The following is a 16,902-nucleotide window of genomic DNA, read 5'->3' as shown; positions in this document are numbered from 1 at the left end:
AGCTAACACTTCCCCTCATTCAGCAAACAAAACTGAAAACTTTTCAGTACTAAAAAAAAATCTATCCTCGCTCTAAAATCCACAATGACACTCTTTTCCCTTACAATGCCTATTGCAGAGTAATTGGACTCAGAGAGTATATTAATTTTTCCAGACAAGCATTTTCCTTCCTGTTCATAATCTGTGACTTTTGACTGTTTGAAGAAATTTCTTGCCTTGCTTGCCAGATATGTTATGTGTCAAATATATACTGCCATACAGATCAAACGTCAAGGAACTTTCAGTAATACTTTTTAACTCTTGTACTTGGTCCCTTTAAAGAAATACCTATGTGAGGCTAGGTGTTTATTAAACTTGTCTAGGATTTGGTGAGACAAAAGAACTCACTTAGTTCTGGTATAATGATAAATTTGTCCTCATTCTTTTTTGTCTTTTAGAATTGATAACTGGCTCTAGGAAAGAAGGACCTAATATAAAGGGTGACACTAGCTTCTTTAGATGCAGAATGATGTATGATGCAGAATGATCTATAAAAAAACTTTATAGGACTTACTGGCACAGAGCTGAATTTACCTACAGTGATTAATTAATACTCATGTAACACTCAATCAGCACTAATTTTTTGTTAACGAAAGCCATAATATTCCAATTTAGTCATCAAACTGAGCATTTATAACTATATTGAAGCTGACAGTAATTCTTGAAAATGTTTATGAAATCCCTTCAGTTCATTCTTTGAATCCCTTTAAATTATGTTTTGTAGTGAAGTAAAGATAGTCCAGCTGATTTTGACTAATTTAAAACATATATAACCTTAAGATTCTCTGTTAGGTAGTTTTGTCTCCATAGATGTTTCAGGCAACTCTTCTGTCAGGCTGTTGCGAATGGCTATTGCTTTTCTTAGTTTTCTTGGACCCTCCTGTATTGCCTATGAGTCAGAGACACTATGGAATAGGATTCCACTGAAAGGATTTCATCATCATACTCGGACAATTTAGTACATTAAGAAAGAGTTTTCTTATAGAACAAATACATTTGTAATGGGAATAAGATGTTTGACCTTTTCCAGACGCTGGTTAATCTTCAATAGACGGGTAAGGTCTTTGATATTTGCTTCTATTGCCATATATGTTTTTATTGTGTTTATAAAGAAAAAGACATAGGACTTGAATGAGAATACCACTTCCAACCTGGAGTAAATATTTTTTGCCAGGTGGAATCTTTTCATCTTTTAAATGTTCCTGATGAAAAGCTAAGGGTATTTGAGTGTTCAAGTTTTGAACACTTGTGAGCTGAAATGTGAAAATTTCACATAAAAACTGACAGAGCCCTACTATGGTTTCTCTAATAGTCTCACTTGGTTGGAACTCTGGAGGTGAAGAACCCAGCTTATTTGTCATTGATTTTTCCCTTTCTGGTTAAGGTTCCCTACTGAGTGTGATTCTTAGGCTCAGTTTCAACTATATTAACAACTTTGTGATAGGTCTCTTCCTTCATCCTTTTCTCAGCCTAAAAGCAAATTCATTTCATCTTTGGCAATATTTTAGCTTATGCCCATAGTCAGCTTCCTCCCCCCCCCCCACCCCCCCTTTTTTATCAGACTTAGATGACGGCCATTTAGAGGTACAGAATGTGAATGTCAGCATATATACATAGCTATCTTTCTATCTCTGTAGGCTCATATTGGTGATGGGTGGCATAAAAATGACATACAACTTGCTGTCATGTATAGCTGGATAGTGAATAGGCTGGTTTTGTGTATAGGCATGTAGGTGAGAGGGGATGTATTTGCAAAGCCTGAGGGAGGTTTTAGTCCCTATTGTTTTGCAGTAGTAATGGAAGTGACTTTGAAATATATATTTCATAATATTGGATTCAGTTGTATATTTAATAGAATATTCTGCAATTTGGCTCTGTGTAGAGTTAATACTTTTGTGTAAAGCATTGCTGTTATGGGTTAAATGGATGAACTGTGAGGTGACAGATCAATAATGTCCAACAGAAATTCCAATTTTTGGGTTTTTTAAATATAAAAAGACTCTTTGCTTAAAATTTTATGAGGGCCTAAAACTGTAACTTGGATTACATGAGTGCTTCTTTCATCTTTGATGCCATCTTTGAATGACAATGAGGTTACTGAGCAGTGGCAGAAATTCTCTTCACTCTATTGGGGCTCACTAAAATCTACATTTTAAAAAAAAAAAGCAAGACAGTAAGAAAATATTTCCTGCAGATTTCCTCTGATTTCCTGCAGACTGCATTTCACTGGACATTTAATGATCTTTACTATTTGACTCTTCCCCAGCCTGCTGCGAGTTAGGTTCAGCTGTAGAAACAATAGACCTGCTGGAGAAGCCAGCACCATAGAACAATATTAACTTTTGAAGAAATAAAAAAGCAGGACTATGTTGAATAACTTTCCATTTTGTTCTTTGAATTACTAGTTGGACAGCCTGTTGTGGTTTAACCCCAGTTGGCAGCTAAGCACCACACAGCCAGTTGCTCACCCTCCCCCCGCCGGTGGGATGGGGGAGAGAATCGGAAAACAAAGTAAAACCTGTGGGTTGAGATAAAGACAGTTTAATAGGACAGGAGAGGAAGAGAAAATACTACTAATAATAGTAATAATGATAAAAGAATGTACAAAACAAGTGATGGACAATGCAGTTGCTGACCACCCACTGACTGATGCACAGCCTGCCCCCAAGGAACAATTGCTCCCCCACAGCCAACTCCCCCAGTTTATAAGCTGAGCATGACGTTAGATGGTATGGAATAGCCCTTTGGCCAGTTTGGGTCAGCTGTCCTGGCTGTGCCCCCTCCCAGCTTCTTGTGCACCTGGCAGAGTATGAGAAGCTGAAAAGTCTTAGCACTGCTTAGCAACAACTAAAACATCAATGTGTTACCAACATTATTCTCATGCTAAATCCAAAACACAGCACTATACCAGCTACTAGGAAGAAAATTAACTCTATCCCAGCCGAAACCAGGACACAGCAAATGCATGACTGCATGTCAGGTGTCTGAATATTCTAAATGATGATTAATTAATTAAATATTAGAAGGTTTTTTATTATCATTGGTCTTTAAGTTTTTATTCACCTACTAGTTTTAGTAATGAGTTCTTGAGCACCAGGATCACTAGTTACATTCTCCTGGCTTTGTGTTCTAGTAGGATCTAAATTACTGATATTTAAAAATACTTAGTAAATCACTTCTTTAAATGCTTTCTCTGTTAAATATTTGAATGTGTGGCATTTTTCTAATGCAAGATCAATTATGTATGTTAGAGATGTGCAGAGGAAAAGTTATGTTAGAATTCGTAAATTTGTTGATAAAAGTAAGCTGGTAGCATCTCTTAGTGCATTTCTCAGGCAATATTTCATTAATTTGAGGCATTGAATGTCTAAGATAAATTTGTCAGCAAGGGGAAATTTACATATTCTAGTCAAGGAATAAATCTCTGAGAATATTATATAACTTTATTCAGAATCTGTGCTCTTGTGTCTGTGAATCAAGAGCTTTGCTTTTTCTTACTTGATTTGCTGTCATTTTACCTCAAAATACCTCATTTTTTGAAAGATGGCTGTATTTTGTATGATGGACTGTGAATTTTTTATAGAAACTAACCAAGAAACTAACATGTTTTTCGTAATCTATACTGATATTGCTTAGTCTTCTCTTACCCTAACTTATACTTAACAATAGAGTGGGTAAGAACATTACTGTATTCAGTTACTTATCTACTAATTTTACCAAGAAGAAGGAGGGAACTGGTTGAAGAAATACTTGATGGCTGGAAAATATTTCAGCATTTTGAAGGATTTAGTTAAAGTGCTAGAATACCTCAGAAGTGGTACAGACAAAACAATTCCTAGAACATGTTACTTCAAAACCATTCTGCAAGCTTGATCCAAACTTCATTTTGGAATGCAAAGATTTTTAGAAACTCCTAAAGTGTGATGAACATGCCCATACGTCTTTATTGGGGTGGATTGCCAATGCAGCTAGTGCCTTCAGTATTGATTAAGGTGTGGAAAGGGTGTTAATAGTTTCCAGGGAAGTCTTAAATCAATTTGTGTAGAGGCTGATTGATTGTCTGCAAAAGCACAGTGTTGCTGGAGGTTAAAGACTGCTCAAAGCAGCTATTTTACGCATTCCACCCACTAAAACAGTGCCTGGTTTAATCAAATTCAAAATTATTCCATTCTGTAAGTCTTCCAGGTTTTCACACATGGTCTTGATTAGACACGTTACATTGAGAAGGCATGATACAAAATAAGGGCAGAAACTGGGGATGGAGTTCAAGTCCTGCTCTTCTGAAGACCCCATGTATCATTGTGGGCATGCACATTGCTGGTCTGCAAGTGGAGGAAACAGGACTCTGCTTTACTTAGATTGCTGAGAGCATGAATGCATTTTTAAAGATTGACATGCCATAATTATGGGGTCAGTATATACACACATTAGGCAGGTTCATTAAGTCAAGCAAACAGTATTGTTTTCAAAGACTAAAGTTGAATTAAAGGTTCTGTTTTCTTTTGACATTCTCATAGTCGGGTGGCTCACCAAGCATCTGTGTTTGAATCCTAGCACACTGGGCCCATATGCTTATAAGCTTCCTTTGGTGTGAGTAGTGTCTTACTTTAGGTTTTTGCTTGATCTCTTTGGCATCCTTCCTGCTCAAAAATCCCTTGCTGTCACCATGAATACTTGGAATTTGACCATGCTGTGTATTTTGTCTCTTGTCTCTTAGGCAAGCACTGATAGGCCAGAATTCAGTAGTATTTGCACACTATTCCTCAAGTTTATCATTCCCCTCTTCAAAGATATGCAGTCATTGAAGCAAGCATCGACCCAAATTTTTTTTCCCAAAACTAATCTTTTCCTGTTTTAGATAGGACAAAAGAAATACGCAGTTCTACTTGAAATAATAGTGCCTAGCTTTGTTTCTCCCCCTTCACTTTCTCGCCATTCCCTGAGAGAGCCAGTGTCTGTGGTCCTTCCTTTCATTCCCCTGCTGCTGTGCAGTGTCCTTTGCAGAACATGGGATCTCCACTCACTCTGGTAGCCAGCCCTCTGCCTATTTACTGGCTGACTGGCTGTGCCAGATAGCCAGCAAGAGGCTGTCTTTTAATAATCTCAGTTCACTTTTATGATTTAATCTCTGGTCCAGCCTCATCAAGTAAACAACATCCCCCACTATGCACTGTTCAGTCCTTAAGCCTGTCTTGCCATGGGCAGCAGCCAGGAATTTTATTCAAGGACTTGCACATAAATAAGGGATCACCAAAGGGTAGTGACCACCTAATGGTAGCCTTGTAACACCATGTCTTCAAGTTACAATCCAGCATGTAGTTCAGAGGACATCAGATAAATCCCTCATTCAAAATGCAGTTGCAGTTTTGCACATCTGTGAAAAAAGAAAGTTATGCAACAGAATTAGTATATTCTTTTTGTGGGATCATCCCATTCTTTAATTTGAAATTGCCACTCTAATTTAATCTTTTTGTATCTTTGTGTATAGAGAATTAGGAAATCAAGCAGTCCTTGCAAATGGTCATGACAACCTTATAGAGATGGATGTGTTTTCTCCAACATATCACGATAGCAGTTATGGGTATGTGACTCTAAGTGTTTGCATGATGCTAACTGTTGACACAGAAGACAAAATGTTATTTAAAAAAAAATTTTGGTTACAGTAGTCAAAAACATCTGGGACAGACTTCCTCATCTTTATATCTGATTTTTAAAAAATTTTACTTTAAATAATCTTTCATACTGACTCATGGTAAATACAAAATGGTGAACTTTGACTGCTGAATCTTGTTTGCTTTCATTTCAGAAAATAAGAGTGCAACTGAGGTTGTATTCATTCCCTATGGCCTAATTCTGCAAGCTGTTGCAAACTATTTGCATGCTTACACATTTGCCAGATCAGATCCTTACTTTGTAATACATTTACTACTTAGCAAATGTTTGTTTTAGAAATATTATGACATATAAATGTAGCATAAGGAGTGACCAATCAAAGAAGTTAAGAAGAATTGTATATCTAATCTGTAAGATTTTTTACCAGCTAGTTTGAAATCAGAACTGCTGATAAATATATAACTGGAAATAAATAATTCCATATAAATGAATGTTTCAATTTGTTTAAATAAAATTTCTGTTATAGAACTATTCCATATCTACTTAACTTTGTCATTAATATCTGTCTTATATTTGAGCTATGTTTTGGCATTATTATGCCAAATCAGTATACTTGGTTTCTGATCCACACACACACACAAAAAAACCTGACAAAGCAATACCATTTCTAATGAGTTCCAGCCTGTTAATTAGCACAGTATGCTAAATTTAAGTAAAGAATTATTAATCATAAATTTACCTTTTTTTGTTTATGCTATGGTAAAAATCAGAGCTTTATGTCCAAATTCTGTTTTGCTAATTGTAACCCTTAACATTATAAAAGGGATAAGGTGCTATTTGATTAAATGAGATCTGCATCTGCTCATTAATAACTAATTCATCTGTAAAATATATTGACACTGTACATTGATCTGCTTGGTGTTCCAAAAACTCTTAAACTTTCACTTAGCCACAAATTAAAATCAACAGCAGGAAGAGAATGGTATGTTAAATTCAATTAGTTAATCATTATCAGCAAATTCAAAGATACTGCAGGTATTTACCAGAAGACCCTAATATATTGTCTTTAAAGTAAAAATGTAAGCATACTGTATTAAAAAAGAACAAACCCAAATATTATTGTTCCCTGTAGACTAATTACCATACAATACTGATTCAGATGCATAATTGCTGAAGTAGAGTTAATAGAACCATGCCTGGTTTATGCTTTATATGTTTGTAATGGGACCACCAAATGCAAGTATTTTGGCAAATGGACTATGTTGTATGAAATTCCTGTTAGTTGATACTAATTCAGGTAACAATACAATGAAATTTATCTTGTTTGTAATCCCTTCATTTTTAAAATTACGCTAGCAGGGATCATCTCCTGGTGTGAAAGTTGTCCAGAGATAATAACACATCAGTTCCAAAGCATAATAGATTTGAGACTACAACATACTATCAGCATGAAGATTCAGTTTATCAACCTCACTAACATACTGTGTCACAGCTAGAATCATTATATATTTGGTTTTTTGTTTTCATGTCATGCGTGTGTTACATTATGATATACTATTTCTTAGTTTGTACGGCTCATGGACAGAATATTAATCTAATGAATTTGACAATTTTAGTGTTAATAATAATAATAGAAATAGACATTTTGCATAGAAATTCTAATGATTCATAGGCCTAGACCTAAAGAATAATTGTTTATAGCTTTGAGAGATTTGTGCACAGTGCATTAATTATCACAAGACAGCTGGAAATCTCAAAGTATTTTAATGATATGTATTGTTGGCTTTACTTGGTACCACTGTTCTTTTCTCTAATATGTAAACATATGTTGGTATACATGTTGACAAATCAGCTTAGTTTGAGTTAAAAAGTCTATTTTTCTTTTACCTAACCTGATAGTCCTCTCCAAGTTATTTAGATGTCAAAATCTGGAAAAAAAAGTAAGATTCACTATTAGCCAGTGACCATATTTATATTTCTTATAGATAAAGCTTCTTAACATTTTCTATTTCTATAGAATCTCCTCCTTTTCTGAAAATTTCATATTTTTGCAGGGTTGGTGTTTGAAAACTTCCTGTTGTATTTAAGTAAGAATTCTTTGCAAGGAAGTTGGCTGAGAATTTTTGTCATCTGTTGGGGAAAAACTTTAGGAGAGCTGAGTTTAAAAGAGACTGGGTTGTCAGGAGTGCAAAGTGGAGAGGAGAAAACTGGAAATGATTGGGCACAAAAGGGGTAGGAGTGGGTGTGCAAATGGGTAGATGGAGTAGTCCAGAAGGAGAAACTGAGAGTGGTTGGTTAGGCAAGGTAGGACTTAGATAAAATGTTAGAGGATTAGAGAGACTGAATATCTAGGATGAAAACCAAGATTATTCCTTGTCCTTTACTGCTTGTGATTACTTGTGAAGTCCCTTTGAATAGTATGCACCTCATCACCTATAGGACTTGACTCAAGATTATGAGAAATCTTGGCTGCTGGCATATACTCTACTAGTGACAGAAGCCAGAAATAATCAGACCAGATTTTGTATCTGATGGCTTATGCTGATAAGAAGCCTTTCAGTGCAATCTCTGAAGTTTCTTCAGACTTGCTTAAAAAAATAGCAAGTTAAACAAAAAAATGCTTGAGTAAAAAAATGTCATCAACACTATAAACTTAAGTTAAAAATTAACCTCTTTCCACCATTGCATGGCTGCAGTCGAGCCTGCCATCCCAATAAGTGGAGCTCAAGTTGAACCAGAAAGGAATTTTAACAGATTCTGGAGATTCTTTCTGTCACATTCAAACAGGTGAGAAAACAATACCAAACATCATGTCAAAGCAAAGACCTGGATGACTGTATAGTACCAGTATCCAGCGTCTCTGATAATGTTGATTGCACAAAGAGAAGTCCAGCTCTAAAAAGGCATCTGTGGAAATGAGTACCATTAAAGATAAAGTGTCACCCCCTTCTGGGCACAAGTTGTAACCCTCTGCTTTGTTGAATCCCTGAGTGGTGGTCTCTCAAGTCTACAAATCTTGACATGTTGCATATGAGAGAGTATGCAAGTGTAGTATACAAGCTTCCACCAAGGACCAATAAGGACCGGAAAACAGGAGTGACAGTAGCATCACATGTATGTGCACAGTTGCCAAGTTGGTGGTAGTGGCTGTAACTCAGAGGTTATGACAGTGCTGTCACTGCTGTGACATGAATCTGGCTGTTTGAGTGACTGCTGGTAGTGTAGTAGTGGCAGCAGAGAGTTCATCACAGGTTATCACGGACTCGGAATTGCGGAAGAACCACAGCTATGGGCATCAGTAAGTAAGCTAAGGTTCACAGATCCATTATGATGGAAACTTCAGCCTGCTTGCAGCCTGAGGCAGAATCAGATCCTATCAGTCACTGGCAGAATAATACTTCACTTCTTTAACTTCCCTCTGGTTTTATCTCCTTTTAAAATGTCCAGTAGCTCAGCCAGGTCTTTCAGCTGCAGATGAAATTTCAACCTTTGTTCCAACTTCTGAATTAATCTCTGGGTAAATAATGCAGCTCTGAGTCTCTCTTAAACCACATTTGCCTTTTGAAATTGTCTCCATGTGCCTTTTGAGACATCTAGAGCAATTGTTCTCTTTCAGTTTCATGAAGACAGCAAGAGTAGTAAAAGAGATTGGAGGAGTACTTGTGCCCTACCTTCCTTTTTTGATTTTCTCCCTGGAAAGCTTAGCTTGCTCAATATTCAAGACAGGAACTGGCCAAGATTAGAATACCTCATCTCAGAGACAGCTTTCTCTCTTTCTCTGTCTTGGTAAGGATATGATTCCAGAAGAGCAGAGAACAAGATAAGTAATTTTAATATAAATTCTTACTGCTCACATGAGCATTTTCAGTCCTCACTGCAAAATTTGGACGCTTTCCTCCACTCTGTCTTCCTTTGGAGAGAGAACTGCAATAGCATGAATGCTGTCAGTATCAGAAAGTGCAATAAGGGGCTGTCAGGTTCACTCCAACTGCTGCCTCCTTGAGAAGCGAATATCACCAACAATATCCAGAGCCAAGTCACTTACTGTAACCTAGATGGAAGTCTGTGTAAGTACTAGTCCTCTGAGAGACCCAGAAGCAGCTTGTAAATAGAACAGAGCCACTTGATATTTTTTCAGCACTACGTAAGTCTAGTTTCACTCTCCTCTGGAAGGTAGGTAGTGGGACAATCCTGCAACGAAGAGTATGAGTAACTAAAATTGTGGCAGGCTGCTTTGCTTGCCCACCCAGCACCATGAGTCATTCTTTGCATCCGGCTTTCCTGCTCACTTCTGCAAAGTGTGGCTTAGTGTTGTTTGTTTCCCTTGCTCATCTTCACAGTGTAGCGTAGCAGAGAGGAGTATGAAAGAGCAGGCTCAGCAGAGCCAGCTGATTATACTGGTTCTTTTGATCCTAGACATGCGCATATATATCACAGAAGTGAACTCCTTCTCTGGGGGAGAGAGAGCTAGCAGCCCAAATTTGAATTTGGAGGAACAAATAATAGGATGTTTACAGGTGCCCTCTGCATGCTGTAGCACTATATTCTTTCTTACACCACCAAGGAAGTAAGTGCATTGCAGAGGAAGAGATTTACTCTTGCACACCTAAAGAGAGGAAGTTTGGGTCTTTTGTCAGTATCCAGTCTTTCAAGTCACCATGTCCTGGAGGCATTCACAGCAGATGGGGATACTGTTGTGTCTGAATTGCTGTTTGAAGCTTCAGCTGCAGGTTGCCACGCCTGACTTCTCCAGCAGCCAGCAGTGGAGCAGTAACCTGCCAGGGACCAGATGTGAAAGAACACACAAGCAGTAAGGCAGGCACTTGCAGCCCTAGTAGTATTCTTTTTCTTTCTTGGCTTTCAGTCTTCAGTTTGTAAAGAAAGTGGGTCCTCAGTGTAAACCCACCCATATTCAAATGTTACCATGTGTAAAGTGTTTTTCTGAAACATGTGAATAAGCTGTTAAAAGAGGCTTATCTCCAGTTCCCACAGATGTTTCCTCTGTTTTTGCATATGGATAATAGCTCTCTTCTCGTTCTTTCTTTCCCCCAAACTTTGATCATCATTTGATCTGATGTGATCTTGGAGCTTTTTCTGGGATTATGGTACTATTAATATTGGCTCTGAGGAAGCGGAAATTCACTTTTATCTCTTCCTAAGCAATTTTTTGATTGCGATTCTGCACAGAAAATAAACTGAGACAAATTCACGGTGTAATGTAGTTTCTGTACTGGCTTAGATTTATGTTAAATGCAGCCATATGGTTCTGTGGAAGTCAGTCATAAGCCTGTGCTAAGGGCAAACACCACCAGCTACAAGGTTTCATCTCAGAAGAATGTTAACAGAAGATGAAGACAGGCATAAAGTGCTCACAGAGAAACAAAAATGCAATTCCTTCTGGAGCCTACTGGGAAAGCTGATCTCTGCATCGGTGAACCAGAGTTCATATGAGACCTAGCCAGTAATTTCTGTTATCTTTTACATCTTCCCTATAACATCAGTCGGCAGAGATTAATCTCTTTCCATCTGCTTCCTCAACTCAGTGCAAGGAATCAGATTTATTGATGTGATCTATCCATTAGTGAACCAGGCGGAGCTCTCTAATGTCAAGTGGCAGGTGAGGGTCATGGTCTCATTCAAAGAACCCAGCTCAATCCAGCATGAATAGGGTCTGTCAGCAGAGAGAGAGCACACCAGTCAGTAGATGCAGTGCAATGATCGATTGTGATCTTGGACCACCATTTTTTCCACAGTTAATGGTTTTGTTCTGATTCTGACAGCTAATGTATCTGGTAGGGTTTTTGTAAACAAACAAAAGCATGATAACCCATTCCCAGGAGGGAAAAATTCAGCTGGTTTGCATTAAGGAAAGTCAGGGAGAAACAAATACAAAAATGTAAATGAGAGAAGTTGCAGCAAACTAAAATAGCTGCAGCTGGATATATCCATCCTCTCTTGAAGTTACTTTCTTAAGATTAATTGATTTCTTTGTATGGAAATGGCAAATAAAATGCGAAGTCTTCACACAGAGATAAGCACACGCTATCTCTGCGTGTGTCAGTAATGATGTATTTGAGGTACAGAATGAGAGTTCCCAAACCTCAGAAGTCTCTTCTGTCTGACTTTCCTCTGCCCCTTTGGGACATCAGAGAAATAAGAAGATAAAGCTGCAGCTCCCCTTATGTCTTGCTTGCTTACACTGGCCTCATGGTGCTGCCAAACTGTTGTAGCAGGTGTCATTACACTTTTGAAAAGCAGAATTACTGATTGCTGCTGTCTCCAGATAGGTGCATTTTGAATCGGGACCATTTTTAGACAAAATCTGGTATTTTATTTTTAGTTCAGGTGAACAATCATAACAGCTGTATTCATTACAAAACAGAATAATTACAGTTTTTATTCCCAGAAATTCAATAGTACCATTATATTAAACATCAAAACCAAGTCATTAGGAGTACTATCAAATTCCGAGCAGACAAGTCATGTCTCCTGAAGTGTTGGTCCTGAGAGGTAAATATGTCACCAAAACATAAATTCACTAAAATTTACATTTCTCTCAACCTGCATTCACTCAAAGTGGATTTGGTAGAAGTTTTTTCCACCTCTTGAGGCTTAGGAGAATATAATTGATGTGTCCCCAATTCTAGATGTCTGAGGTGCAGATATTACCACTTCATGCCTTGGAGTGAATCCAGGGTAATGGACTGAGGACCTTAGCGGAATGGATAAGAACATTTACCTGGGCTTGCTTACAAATGTCTTAATTCATATACTAATGTCCGCAGATTCAACAGTCCTTAGAGGCAAATAGATACTTTTTAATAGAGTTAGATACCGGCAGATTTGAGTTGGTTTTGGGGGGAAGATTAACCTATATTCCACAATGTAAAAATTGGTATACTCACTTCATAAAGTACTTGATCTGTGATTACAGAAGGCAGAATGGTATTGCCTTGGCTGGAAGAGTCAAGTAAAGTACAATGATCTTCTGAGCCAACAGTGGTCCCCTGTACTGGTAATTGCTAGTATGTCCAAGGTTTTTCTCAAATTGCAAGGAGAACAGGTAAGTCAATGTGCTGGTTTTGGCTGGGATGGAATTAGTTTTCTTCATAGTAGCTAGTATGGGACTATGTTTTGGATTTGTGCTGGAAACAGTGTTGACAATACAGGGATGCTTTAGTTCCTGCTGAGCAGTGCTTACACAGAGTCAAGGCCTTTTCTGCTTCTCACCCCACCCCACCAGCAAGTAGGCTGGGGGTGCACAAGGAGTTAGGAGGGGACCCAGCTGGGACAGCTGACCCCACTGACCAAAGGGCTATTCCATCATACCATATGACGTTGTGCTCAGCAATATAAAGCTGGGGAAGAAGGAAGCAGGGGACATTCGGTGTGATGGCTCTTGTTTTCCCAAGTAACCATTAAGAGTGATGGAGCCCTGCTTTCCTGGAGGTGGCTGAACACCTGCCTGCTGATGGGAAGGAGTGAATGAATTCCTTGCTTTGCTTTGCTTGCGTGCGCAGCTTTTGCTTTACTTGTTAAACTGTCTTTATCTCAACTCATGAGTTTTCTCACTTTTACTCTTCTGAGTCTCTTCCCCCTCCCACCAGGGGGGGAGTGAGTGAGCAGCTGTGTGGTGCTCAGTTGCTGACTGGGGTTAAACCATGACAGTCCTTTTTGGTGCCCAATGTGGGGCATGAAGGGTTCGAGATAACGACAGATTTGATTGGAATGTACTAGATCGAATTTATAGTTGTTATTGCTGTTTAGCTATTAATCAGCAGGCTTCTGTGCTTGCCATGGGGCTTGCTTGCCTTACTGAATATTAGAGTCGAGTGCTTGTCAGTGGCTGCTTTTTGCTTTTGCTGCTTGCTGTACTGCCTGTCATCTGACTCTGCTGTGCCTGGGAACATTTTGATAACAGCAATGGTGATGAGGCTCTTCTGGTACCTAGGGTAAAAGAAACAAAAGCAAAAAATGTTAGGGATAGTTTTTCTTTCCTTTTCCACTCCTCCTCAAGTCACTTACTATTCTGTCATCTTCCAAATGTCAGTTTTGTTATATTCTGCACTGAAACAACAGGTATCTGAAAATAGCTTTCCTCAACTCCACGGTTGCATTTGCCTGACCCATAAAGAGCCTAAATTTTGCTTTTTTGCTTTAGGCAATTACTTTTTAATGCTTTTGTATGTTTTACCCTAAAAATAAAGTGAATCAAATAGTGATATTATAAAAATGTTGTCTTTATGTACTGCGGGGCAAATAGTACATACTCATTATACAAGAACAAGGGAACAATCAGTTGAATTTAAATTGAAATTGATAGAAGAAAATACATTTTGACACAATGTGTGTTTAGCCTACAGAACAAAACGCCACAAGACATCAGTGAGAGCATGAGTTTTGGACTGTTTAGAGAAAGAGTGAGCTGTTAGTGAATAAGTAATCTGGAAGACATTCGTCCCCCTCCCTTTGTACTGGCGACTTTCAAACAGGGTATTGTTCCTGGTGCTCTGCCCTACTGTGGTAATTCCTGTTTCTGCTTATTTGGTTACAGCTACACACAGATTTTGCACATGTAACTTTCTCTATCAAATAAGATTATCCTCCTTCTCCACAGTTTTTGGAATGAACTGTCTTGCTCATTGTACCACATATGCTTGCGGGAATCCTACCCCTTACCCTGTTTTTTAGACAGACACCTCCTTCAAAAGTCCAGGTCAGAGATAATTTCTAACATTGAATGCCTTTTGTAATGCAGTCTTCTGAGCATTATAGCTGTTCTTCCTCAGTGGTCTTCCGGTAGTGGTCTGTAATGATCTGAAGAGCTACATATCATTAACACCATCATGGAACTGACCAAACAGGCTGATGTAGGACAGTATAGGAGACAGTACCGCAAGAAAACCTATACTGCATTGCACTATGATATTTGTTACTGATGGTGGTGGAATCTCTCTATTCAGAAACATGACCAAACTAGTAGATTTATTCTGCTCCAGATTCTTCAGGTGCTAGTAGTATATAAGAATACACAAGATTCAAAGATTTGGGAGGGAGGGAGGAATTTAGGTATTTTAAGCATGTATATTCTAAATACAATTTTATTCTGGATCAATGGTATTGTAGCTCTTAAGGTGAGGGGTGTTTTGTTGCTGTATATGCATAAGGCCTAGTGATATTGACCTTTATTCTCTGACAGCAGCCATCATCTAAATAATAACATTGCATAAAATAACAATAGCAGCCTTTAAATCTCACTGGCGAGGTGATAAAATATGATGTATATTCTGACATACTTAGAGAAGTTCAATAGAATTTTGCTGGGCCTTATTCACAATTCCTTATTTAGTAGGAATTTTGTAGAAGTCTTGTGTGACTTTTAATACATTGTGACATATTTGCCATGGGATTCAGCACTCTATTGGTGTGGTTGTGCTGTATGAAATATTTTAAAACAGAACTAAAATGCTGCCAAGAAAGTTGTTGGAAATTATAAGGTAGGCTTTTTCACGTGTCTTCTAAGTATGTGCAAAGTATTCTATATATGATGCCCAAACCCAGAGAAATCATAGCTACAGATCGCAGTGAATCTTTTGCAAGGTGAAGCAATTTCAGCATAAGCTAAAAAAAAAGGAAGTTGTGTATCTGATGTAAAAATTATATTAGGAATGTTAAAATTATGCAATAATTCTATACAAATTGAGACCAATCTATTTTAAAGTAATGTGGAATACTCCTTTTTGCTTGGCGATAGTTTATTTGTATAATATCTATGCTTCTGGCAGTCTGGAGTTTAGGGCCTTCCAGACGTGTTTATGTAATATTGCATTCATTGATGCCTAGTATCCATTTTCTTCTAAACTGAGGTCAACAGTTTTTGTCACAGATCCTTTCATAAAGAAAGTTATTCGAAATCACATTTCTGTTGCTGGACACCTGGCTATCTTATATCAGATGTATTTGGGCTTATGGTCTGAGCCTTACTGGCCTTGAATGTTTTGATTATCTCCATTTCTCTAAAGACACAGTTTTCAGTTAATCTTTCTGCCCAACTCATGACGTTTTTTATCACTTTTTTCCCCTCCTGCTTTCCCATTTACTGAATTTAGTAGAGGGTGCTTCAATTTTATTTTCCACAGAGGAAGTGGCAGCACAGAGAAAATCTTATTTGATGTGAATCCCCCTCTGCAACTTGAGGAGGAGGAAAATTGGATGTCAGCAGGTGCACACCGGTACTTGGTGCTCAGAGAGTACGGAGTTAAATTAAAAGCATGATTATTTTACTTTTATTCATATGCTTCTTTTTTCTGAGTTGACATCTTTGAAGTTTTTGATGCTGTGTTTCTTACTTATCTTTACAGGGTGGAAGTTTAAGTGTAATGCCTACCATTTGTGAAATAAGGGGACTTCCCAGCTGTCTTTGCATCCAAGGACCAGTTTATGACATAACTTTGTATTTTGCTGTTGGTTTGTAGTTTAGGTTTGTTAGGTACTGAATTCTTCCCCCCTAAAATGTTAAGATTAGCTGCACTTTTTAATAGAAACATACATTGAATAAGCAGGCAGGGATATGTATTGAATAAATGTAAAAATAGAAGATTATTTGCTTTAAAAAGTGACTTGAATTATTTAATAAAACCAGAGTTAGCTTGTCTTGTAAAATATTAGCATGATTTGCTGGATTTTTGTACTCTAAAGCTTAATAAAATATTTAAAGTGCTGCTTATATGAAGATCTAGCAAGTGCTTGTTAGATGATCAATTTTGAATGGAAGATACACTATTGCAGATGCTATAAGCTCCCTATGAGATGAAACATAGTGTAATTGCCGGTAAGTCAGTGCCTGGTCAAGTAGAGCAAACAGTTGAGGCTTTAGAAATTAGCTATTCGAGTTCCATGGTTTGAAAAGACAAAGTAGATGGATATACAGATAATTAAAATCATTTGTGGATAGATTATATTTCAAGAGCATAAGAATTTCGGCATTATCTGGAAGCAGCCTGGATTTGTTGTCAGATACCATATCCTTCTGAGTGTCTCATAGGAACACTGTTTGGCATGGCTCAGTGAGGCAGACAAGATGTGCAAGTCTGATAGCGTTACACTTTAAATACTTATCACTCGGAGTTAATGTAGCAGGAGAGTCTCTGACAACTTTGTTAGTAACTCCACTCATTAGAAATACAGAGATCCAAACAAATTTTCTTAACCCAGAGGAAGATGCCAGGCTGGGTTTTCTGTCATTATTTT

General features: G+C 37.8%; 1 protein-coding gene across 9 annotated transcripts in view; it reads left to right on the top strand.

Moving 5' to 3' along the window:
• The window catches only part of TENM3 (teneurin transmembrane protein 3), a 503,184-nt gene that overhangs the window by 356,643 nt on the left and 129,639 nt on the right, over nt 1-16,902 (top strand). For 8 of the 9 annotated variants that reach the window (XM_072861207.1, XM_072861209.1, XM_072861205.1 and 5 more), the window contains one exon: nt 5,528-5,620. The exons of the other annotated variant lie outside the window; for it this stretch is intronic. In XM_072861207.1, coding sequence (XP_072717308.1) covers nt 5,528-5,620 — 93 coding nt within the window. The remainder of the gene's footprint in view (nt 1-5,527; nt 5,621-16,902) is intronic. 9 annotated transcript variants of the gene reach the window in all.

Source organism: Ciconia boyciana, chromosome 5 (assembly GCF_034638445.1).
Source record: "Ciconia boyciana chromosome 5, ASM3463844v1, whole genome shotgun sequence".
Taxonomy (NCBI): Eukaryota; Metazoa; Chordata; class Aves; order Ciconiiformes; family Ciconiidae; genus Ciconia; species Ciconia boyciana.
The sequence above is the reverse complement of the archived record's forward strand: the minus strand, read 5'-3'. Positions and strand labels throughout refer to the sequence as shown.